At 47.7% G+C, this 10248-nt stretch overlaps 1 protein-coding gene across 1 annotated transcript in view; it reads left to right on the plus strand.

Moving 5' to 3' along the window:
- Window positions 1-9212, plus strand: part of flt1 (fms related receptor tyrosine kinase 1) — a 31199-nt gene extending 21987 nt beyond the window's left edge. The window contains exons 20-30 of the mRNA XM_049010525.1: window positions 1287-1375; window positions 1455-1566; window positions 1702-1799; window positions 1902-2024; window positions 2141-2252; window positions 2555-2654; window positions 7269-7374; window positions 7468-7553; window positions 7713-7788; window positions 7918-8006; window positions 8282-9212. Coding sequence (XP_048866482.1) covers window positions 1287-1375; window positions 1455-1566; window positions 1702-1799; window positions 1902-2024; window positions 2141-2252; window positions 2555-2654; window positions 7269-7374; window positions 7468-7553; window positions 7713-7788; window positions 7918-8006; window positions 8282-8429 — 1139 coding nt within the window. The 3' untranslated portion in view covers window positions 8430-9212. The remainder of the gene's footprint in view (window positions 1-1286; window positions 1376-1454; window positions 1567-1701; window positions 1800-1901; window positions 2025-2140; window positions 2253-2554; window positions 2655-7268; window positions 7375-7467; window positions 7554-7712; window positions 7789-7917; window positions 8007-8281) is intronic.
- The last annotated feature ends 1036 nt before the right edge of the window (window positions 9213-10248 follow it).

Raw genomic sequence — 10248 nt, forward strand, 5'->3', positions numbered from 1 at the left:
GAGCAGCGGCTCTACTTTGAGCTCCTCCCAAATCTCCAGGCTCCTCACCCTATCTAAGGCTGAGCCCAAACACCCTGTGAAAGCAGCTTATTTCCATCACTTATACCTGCGAACTGATTCTTTCAGGCACTACCCAAAATTTGTGACCTTAGGTGAGGGTGGGAATGTAGATCAACCGGTAAAGGACAGCTTTGTCTTCCACCTCTGCCTTCTTCAGCAAGACAGACCGGTACAGCATCAGCATAACTACTGATGCTGCACTGACCTGTCTGTCAATCTCACGCTCCCTTCTTCCCTCACTCATGAATAAGACCCCAAGGCACCTAAACTCATCCACTTGAGGCAGTAACTCATCGGCACCCTTTTCCAGGCAAGAACTACAGCCTCAGACTTGGAGGTGCTGATCCTCATCCTGACAGCTTTACGCTTAGAGGCACTCCACTCCAGTGTACTCTCACACAATCACAGCTCAATGCAGCCAGCAGGACCACATCATCTGCTATTGGATGCAACCCAGAGGTCACCAAAGTGTGCACCTTCCACCCTTTGGCTGCACCTAGATATTCTCTCCATAAACAAAGAACACCCTGGCAGAGTCCTACACCCATGGGGAACGAGTTTGACTTGCATCCAGCAATGAAAATTAAACTCTTGCACCCCTCCACTGAACCCACTGACGGACATGGTCATATGCCTTTTCTAAGTTCACAAAACACATAGGGTGGTTGAGTAAACTCCCATGAATTCTCTAGGACCCTTCTGAGGGTAATAAGCTGGTCCAGTTTTTGACAACCAGGAAAAATTCTGCATTGTTGCCCCTGGATCAGAGGTTCAACCAATGAACAAACCCAAGCATTCGCCATTCGGGCAGGGCCCCGCTATCTCAGTTCTATGCAAAATTTCTGGATCTTTGTTTTTAATCTTCATAAGGGTCATTTGAAAAGTGCTAATTCTGGCTGGTCAAATAGGAGCAATTTGCCTTGGGAGATCCTACCAGGGGCAATTAGCCCTGACAACGTAACTCCTAGGATCATGAGACACACACACACCCCTCCAAAGTAAACTACAATAAGGTAGCAATTCATGGAGAAACTGGAGCAAATGGGTTATGTACATAATGGGTTTTTCTTTTAAATGTAACAATTCTAAGCTGGTTGTCATGATTACACACCAATAACTGAAACTATGTGAATATCTGAATGAACTACAGTGTAAGACTATTTGCAAGTATCTGGCATAATGTGTCAGCACACGTATCCATGTAGTGTCTTCCTGGTTCTGCTTAGGCCCACTGTTGGTCATAGTGGAGTACTGCAAGTACGGGAACCTTTCCACTTACCTGAAAAGCAAGCGTAACGTGTTCCTATTGAAGCGGGTAGGTGCCTGTCCCCGTTCTCTCTCTTGGCTGCTCCTGCCTGCTGCTCCTCACTGACAGCCTGTTCTGGGTGCCACAGGACTTTGCAGGAGACACTGGAGCAATGAGGCACCTGATCAGTGTTTCCAGCAGCTACAGCTCCACCTGCTCGAGTGCAGAGGAAGATCAAGACCAAGCTGAAGAAGAGGATGGTAGGAGTGCAAGTGTACCCAAGATATTTGAGAAACTGAGTAGGGTCCCGTCCATTAGGACCTCTGGTTTTGTGTGCCATTAAGAGCATGTCCTAGTCTTCCAACATTTATTTTTTGGCCCACCCTGTTTTTCAGGTTCTGCCTTCAGCTCCAGTGGTCCTCTGTTCCTGGAAGATCTCATCTCGTACAGTTTCCAGGTGGCCCGGGGAATGGAGTTCTTAGCGTCCCGCAAGGTGTGCTGTCCTTTCCTGCTATTTGCGCCGTAATGGAGTCATATTACAGGACACTGATTGGCTATTTGAGTGGCTATTTCAGCCCCATGTTTGTAAAAACAGTGCATCCACCGGGACCTGGCAGCAAGGAACATCCTGCTCTCAGACAATAATGTGGTCAAGATCTGTGATTTTGGCCTCGCACGGGATGTCTACAGAGACCCTGACTACGTCAGGCAGGGAGATGTAAGTCCAGCTCCACTGCATAAGATTTTCAGTGTGTCTGCATGCCCAGGCTGACAGCGGCAAGGGTTAGACCCCAGCCAAATGCATATTTTTTTCAGAAGTCTCTTTGTATGCAGGCCCGGCTGCCATTGAAGTGGATGTCACCGGAGTCAATTTTTGACAAAGTCTTTACTACCCAAAGTGACGTGTGGTCTTTTGGTGTTCTTCTGTGGGAGATCTTCTCTCTGGGTGGGTCTCTTTAGCATAGCTCTTGCTTACCTAGCACCATAACGTTTTTGTATTTTTTATTTAGTGATTAATTGTCATGGTTGACACACCGCAGCACACAACAAAATGTGTCCTCGGCATTTAAACCATATGTGACATAGCAGGGGGCAGCTAATTCAGCAGCCGGGGAGCAGTGCCTTACTTAGGGTACCTCAGTGGTGGGGGATACGCACCTGCAATCTTTCAATTACAAGTGCACTTCCCTAACCATCAAGCCATCACTGCACACATCTCTAACCCCAAACTTGTGGCTTCATACTCAGGAGCCTCTCCGTACCCAGGGCTACCTATCAATGAGGACTTCTGCCAGCGGCTCAAGGAAGGAACACGTATGCGAGCCCCAGAGTACAGCACGCCTGCCATGTAAGCATATATATACAGTATATACACCTGGGGTACAGCACGCCTGCCATGTGAACATACAATACAGGCCAAAAGTTTGGACACACCTTCTCATTCAATGTGTTGTCTTTATTTTCATGACCATTAGATTCTCACTGAAGGCATCAAAACTATGAATGAACACATGTGGAGTTATGTACTTAACAAAAAAAGGTGACATAACTGAAAACGTGTTTTATATTCTAGTTTCTTCAAAATAGCCACCCTTGCTCTGATTACTGCTTTGCACACTCTTGGCATTCTCTCGATGAGCTTCAAGAGGTAGTCACCTGAAATGGTTTTCCAACAGTCTTGAAGGAGTTCCTAGAGGTGTTTGCCAAAAAGCTCCATTTTTCTTTCATCAGACCATTTAATTTGGTTCCAGTCAAACTTAGTAGTAGTGTTTCGCAAACTCCAGGCGCTTACGTTTGTGGTTAACTGACAAAAAAAGCTTTTTCTGGCAAACCAAATGACCTGTAAGTGGCGTCTGTTTTTTTAGAGACGTGGTAACTCCAAGATTTTACTTGGTCTTGTAATTCACCAACAGTCATCCTTGGGGATTTTTTGCCTCTCTTATGATCCTCCTCACTGTACATGGGGGAAAAATAAACTTGGCTCCTCTTCCAGGCAGGTTTGTAACAGTTCCAGTTGTTGTCCACTTTTGTATTATTGCCTTAACAGTAGAAATGGGCATTTTAAGGGAAGTAGCTGTTTTTTAATACAGTAAAATCCCGTTATAGTGGACTCGCTTATAATGGAATATCGTCTATAACAGACGAGGTACACTGATCCCACCCGTGCGCCTTTAAGAACATGCAGAAAAAGCATCGCATATAGCAGACTCATAATGGAATTTCGTTTATAACGCACAAACAATTTGGTCCACAGGGACGCTTTCAGCAGTAGTTTTGTTCAGCTATAACAGACATGCAGGCTCCGCCTACAAGGTTCGTGGCGTGCCGGTATTATCCAGCGCAGATACGGAGTCGGGATTATTAATAGTCACGCATTTGTGTTGTGGGCATAAGGCAACTCTGGATATAACGGACTTTGGAGATAACAGACTGTTTTGCCAGGTCCTTTGAAATCCATTATAACTGGATTTTACTGTACCCATTCCTTGACTTATGAAGGTCAACACACTTCTTCCTCATTTGGTTTGTATGTTCTCCTATCTTTCCCATATTGATTGATGACTAAGGGAATTTTGACTCTGTATCACTTCATGTTCGTATCCCCGTTACCAGGAAGTCATGGATTAAAGCTTGAAGGTCCCTATCCACTCCACTCAATTCAAATATACAATTTACAGGAGAAACATGCTTCAGTAACTTTGTGTTCCCTATAATTTGCAGGGGTACTAATAATCGTGGTACATGTGTTTTTGTTAAAGATAACAATTTTTGCCAGGCCTGGGGGTGGGGCTCAATGGTGAGAGCCTGGTGGCCTGGCCTGCATCCATGGGGCCAGGCCAGGCTCAGCACAAAGAAGGAACGTGGGTCCCCTTTCCAATGGGCTCACCACCTGTAGGAGGGGCCAAGAGGGTTGGGTGCAATGTGAGTTGGGCGGTGGCCGAAGGTGAGGACCTTGGCGTTCCGATCCTCAGCTGCAGAAGCCAGCTCTAGGGACATGGAATGTCACCTCTCTGGTGGGGAAGGAGCCTGAGCTGGTGTGCGAGGTTGTGAAGTTCCAACTAGATATAGTCGGGCTCACCTCGACACACAGCATGGGCTCTGGAACCAGTCTCCTTGAAGGGGGTTGGACCCTCTTCCACTCTGGAGTTGCTCACGGGCAGAGGGGCCAAGTAGGAGTGGGCATACTTATTGCCCCCTGGCTGGGCACCTGTACATTGGGGTTTACCGCAGTGGATGAGAGGGTAGCCTCCCTTTGCCTTCGGGTGGGGGGATGGGTCCTGACTGTTGTTTGCGCTTACGCACCAAACGGCAGTTCAGAATACCCACCTTTTTTGGAGTCCTTGGAAGGGGTGTTAGAGAGCACTCCTCCTGGGGACTCTCTTGTTCTACTGGAGGACTTCAATGTTCACGTGGGCAACGACAGTGAGACCTGGAGGGGTGTGATTGGGAGGAACCCCCCCCCCCTCCATTCTAAACCCAAGTGGTGTTTTGTTATTGTACTTCTGTGCTCAACACAGATTGAACACACTATGTTCAAACATAAGGGTGTCCATATGTGCACTTGGCACCAGGACACCCTAGGAGCTGTCAACCGATCACCACCTGGTGGTGGGTTGGCTCCACTGGTGGGGGAGGAAGCCGGTCAGGCCTGGCAGGCCCAAGTGTATAGTGAGGGTCTGCTGGGAACGTCTGGCGGAATCCCCTGTCAGAAGGAGCCGCTTCAACTCCTACCTCCGGCAGAACTTCCCATGTCCTGGGGGAGGCAGGGGACACAGAGTCCGAATGGGTCATGTTTGTGGAGACGGCTGACCAGAGATGTGGCCATAAGGTAGCTGGTGCCTGTCGTGGCGGCAATCCCCAAACCCACTGGTGGACACCGGTGGTGAGGGATGCCCTCAAGCTGAAGAAGGAGCCCTATGAGTCGTTTTTGGCCTGTGGGACTCCAGAGGCAGTCGATGAGTAACGGGCGGCTTTGGTGGTCGCTGAGGCAAAAACTCGGGTGCAGGAGGGGTTTGGCATGGCTATGGAGAACAACTTCCGGACAGCTTTGAGGAGATTCTGGTCCACTATCTGACGGCTCAAGGCAAGAAAGCGGTGCAGCATCAACACTGTTTATAGTGCAGATGGGGCACTGCTAACCTCAACTCGGGGAGTTGTGGGTCGGTGGAAAGAATACTTCGAAGACCTCCTCAATCCCACCGACATGCCTTCCAATGTGGAAGCAGAGTGTGGAGACTTGGGGGTGGACTCCCCTATCTCAGGGGCAGAGGTCACCGAGGTGGTTAAAAAGCTCCTCAGTGGCTAGGCCCCGGGGGTGGATGAGATCCGCCCAGAGTTCCTCAAGGCTCTGGATGTTGTGGGGCTGTCTTGGTTGACACGCATCTGCAGCATCACGTGGACATCAAGGGTGGTGCCTCTGGATTAGCACACCAGAGTGGTGGTCCCCCTTTTCAAGAAAGGGGACCGGAGGGTGTGCTCTAACTATAGAGGGATCACACTCTTCAGCCTCCCTGGTAAGGTTTATTTGGGGGTCCTGGAGAGGAGGGTCCATCAGATTCTCAAACCTCGGATTCAGGAGGAGCAGGAGTGGTTTTCGCCCTGGCCGTGGAACAGTGGACCAGCTCTATACTCTCGGCAGGGTCCTGGAGGGTGCATGAGAGTTTTCCCAACCAGTCTACATGTGTTATGTGGACTTGGAGAAGGCATTTAACCATGTCCCTCAGGGAGTCCTGTGGGGAGTGCTCCAGGAGTATGGTGTGCTGGGCTTCCTTATAAGGGCTGTTCAGTCCCTGTATGACTGTTGTTAGAGCTTGGTCTGGCAGTAAGTTGGACTCATTTTCAGTGAGGGTTGGACTCCGCCAGGGCTGCCCTTTGTCACCAATTCTGTTCATAACTTTTATAGATAGAATTTCTAAACGCAGCCAGAGCGTTGAGAGTGTCCAGTTGGGTGACCTCAGGATTAGGTCTCTGCTTTTTGCAGATGATGTGGTTCTGTTGGCTTCAGTGACCTTCGGCTCTCACTGGGACAGTTCACAGCCGAGTGTGAAGCAACTGGGATGAGAATCAGTACCTCCAAATCCGAGACCATGGTCCTCAGCCAGAAAAGGGTAGAGTGCTCTCTCCGGGTTGGGGAGGGGGTCCTTCCCCATGTGGAAGAGTTTAAGTATCTTGGGGTCTTGTTCACGAGCGAGGGAAGGATAGAGCAGGAGATCCACAGGCAGATCAGTGTAGTATCAGCAGTGATGCTGGCACTGCATCGGTCTGTCATGGTGAAGAAGGATCTGAGTCAAAAGGCAAAACTCTGGGTTTACCAGTCGATCTATGTTCCTACCCTCACCTATAGTTGTGGGTAGTGACCGAAAGGACGAGATCACGAATAAAAGCAGCAAAAATGAATTTCCTCCGCAGGGTAGCTGGGCTCTCCCTTAGAGATAGGATCATTCGGCAGAGACTCGGAATAGAACTGCTGTTCCTCCACATTGAGAGGAGCCAGATGAGGTGGCTCGGGCATCTGCTTAGGATGCCTCCTGGATGCCTCCCTGGTGAGGTGTTCCGGGCATATCCCACTGGGAGAAGGCTCTGGGGAAGACCCAGGACACGCTGGGGAGACTATGTCTCTCGGCTGGCCTGGGAACGCCTCAGGATCCCCCCGGAGGAGCTGGATGAAGTGGCTAGGGAGAGGGAAGTCTGGGTTTCCCTGCTTAGACTGCCCCCCCCCCCCCCGACATGGAAAAGTGGTAGAAGATGGATGGATAGATAATTATTTCTTGATGAAGGATTTTTTTTTCTTGGAATAAATTTATGTTAATGAAAGGTTAGGGTCTGTCAATTTTTCAGTGTGACATGAAGCTGCTTTCTATCCCTTTTTATTAATCTTTACAAAGGGTGCCAAAAATTGTGGAGGATGCTGTATATACTCAGAGTTTGGCACGCCTGTAGATTTCATTCTCTGCTCCTTCAGCTATGGCACCATGCTGGCATGCTGGGACTCGAACCCTGCAGTACGACCTACCTTCTCCGCCTTAGTGGGGACCCTTGGAGACCAGCTGCAGCAGCGGGTTCAGCAGGTTCGGGGCTGTTTCCTATAGTCCAGCTTGATGATATTTCCACTCAGTATTGCTCAGTATGTCAAATCTAATTCTCCATTTCATATCCACCAGGATGGCAAGGACTATGTTCCCCTGAACACTGTCTTACCTTCTGGAGCAGATGTGCATCTCAACCCCCACAGCCCAGACAGCCTTGGGTAGGAGCTAGTGTCGCAGCTGGTGGGAGACAGGAGCAGGTCAAAGACTGAGCTCTGAAATACACCTTCAGGAGAAACTCAGCAGTCAGAATGCAGATTCAATGCATTCCAGTTGTCAGCACAGTTCATTTCATTATAGTTCTGTTTACCAACTTTCAGCTACATGAACACCAGGACTGTCTCGGGCCTAAGCACCTTCGAAGAGCTGCCCTCGTTGGACCCACCTGGTTCAGAGGTAGGACATCACCAGCATGCTGTAATACTTAAGGGCCGTGACTCGTGTCAGCACTGCACTAACCTGTGTGGGATGATCATTGTGGGGATGACCTGACGTTCTACGTCATAGTGAAATGCTGTCTGACAGGACTACCAGACTGACAGTGGCATGGTGCTACCATCAGAAGAACTGAAAACTGTAAAATGGAGCACAAACAGGAATCCCCTTATGAGCAGGTACATCTGGAAACCCCCTTAAACCCTTTTATTGCACAAATGTCTCCCTACGCTAACCCCCACTGCATAGGCTCACGTCTCCCCTCTGCGAACCTTATGCTTAGGCCTGAGATTCCCAACTGTGACCTCGACACACCGACCCGTGTATTCCCTCTGTCACCCTGATGCTTAAGCCCACGTCTCCCCTCTGTGATCCTGATGTGCCCGCCTACTAAACGCAATGCCTAAACATCTACTTAGTGCTTAACAGTGCCCAACTCCCGCACGTCTTGCAGGTTCCTCTCTCGCTGTAAGAATCAGGGGATTCTGCTTTCTGCCGCACACCATCCAAGGTTGCACAGCAAGGCTGGTGGCAAGAAGCCCGTCCCGGGTGACTTGCCACCCCTAGACTACAGCGGCACCCTCCTGCACCCCTGCCTATGACAGCTGGAGCAACAGAATCCATCCCAGGGCCAGGCTACTCTGTCCCATGTTCCACTGAATTCTGTCTGTATTTATGTGTGAACATTTCTGCTTGCCCTGTTTGCCTTGGTACCAAGTAGCATCCATTAACAGTATAGCAGATTCATAAATGCAATAATATATTCTTGCTACAAAACTATGCTGGAAGATAAAATATTTTTAAAGCAGCTAAAAACAAGGTTAATCATGGACATTTAGCATGAAAGCTGTGTATTATGGGAAAGTGAATAAAGGCAGGGTGGGTCGGGGATGGATGCTGTCATACTCTGTCCCTCGTCCCTCCCAGACCTACCTATGGCACACGGCTTGAAGCAGGTTGTGGCCTCTGTCCAAACTGTGACTGTGTGATGCGACAGCCATGTTTTTACAAGAGAGACAGAAATCAAAGGCCCAGGGCCAGTTGCACAAAACACCTTAAAGGCTTTATTTCTCCTTAGCTGAGGGATTTATTTAAGGGTGATGCACAGAAGGTTTCCTTAGCTAAAGATGCAACGGTGACAACATCCAACTTTTGTTTGTATTTTAGACGGATAACGTGTTTCATTTCATCATTAACACGTAATGTAGTCACATTTTTGTTTCAATTACTGTCACACAAAAACCCTTTATCTCTTATGACCGAGTTCATGGTCATATAGTGGATGAGAAAAAAAACTGAATATGTCACATATTGTGTATATACAACACGTATAATATTAATTATATGTTGTAAAAAATAAAAGCTGAAATCACTAATTTGCTAAATAGTAAGGGCCTTATATTTGAAAAAGAAATTGATATAGTAAATGAGTTTAATGATTATTTTACACGGGTGTTCACAGTAAAGAACATGAGTAACTTACCATCATTTAGTACAAATACGTCTATGACCAATATATGTATAACTGAGGCTGATGTGGTACTAAGCCTAGCTAAGCTCAAAATAAATCACAGGGGCCTGATGGCATCTTACCTACAGTTTTAAAAGAGATATTCTTAGCTAACCTTTAACTTTACTCTTCCAGAAATCGTTATCTGCTGGTGTGGTATCTTCTGATTGGAAGCGTGCTAAAATAATGCCCATATTCAAAAAAGGGGACAGAAGTAAAGCAAACTATAGGCCAATCAGTTTAACTAGCATTACTGGAAAAGTAATGGAAGCCATAATCTAAGTGAAAATGCTAGATCACCTGGATTCAAACAACATTCTGAGGGATAGCCAACATGGAGAGGTAGATCCTGTTTAATTAATTTAATTCAGTTCTTTGAGGAAGCTACAAGAGAAATTGATCACAATAAGATCTACGATGTGATCTACTTAGATTTCCAGAAGGCCTTTGATGTTGTCCTAACAAACATCAATCCATCCATTTTCCAAACCACTTATCCTTCTGGGTCACGGGGAGTCCAGAGCCTATCCTGGAAACTATGGGCATAAGGCAGGGAACAACACAGGACAGGGGGCCAACCCATGACAGTCCCCTTCAAACAGCTCTTGCTTAAGCTCAAGGCTGCAGCGATTTTAGGAACTGTAGCAGCTTGCATCGAAAACTGGCTAACAGACAGAAAGCAACGAGTAGTTATTAGAGGCAGAATGTCACAGTGGGCCTGCGTTCATAGTGGGGTACCGCAGGGTTCAATTTTAGGACCACTGTTATTCCTAATTTACATTAATGATATGGACACAAATACGTATAGTAAACTGGTTAAATTTGCAGACGACACCAAGGTGGGTGGTGTAGCAGATATTGATCTAGCAGCAGAGACACTACAATAAGATCTGGATTTAATTAGCCACTGG

The sequence above is a fragment of the Brienomyrus brachyistius genome, chromosome 4 (genome assembly GCF_023856365.1).
Source record: "Brienomyrus brachyistius isolate T26 chromosome 4, BBRACH_0.4, whole genome shotgun sequence".
Classification (NCBI taxonomy): Eukaryota; Metazoa; Chordata; class Actinopteri; order Osteoglossiformes; family Mormyridae; genus Brienomyrus; species Brienomyrus brachyistius.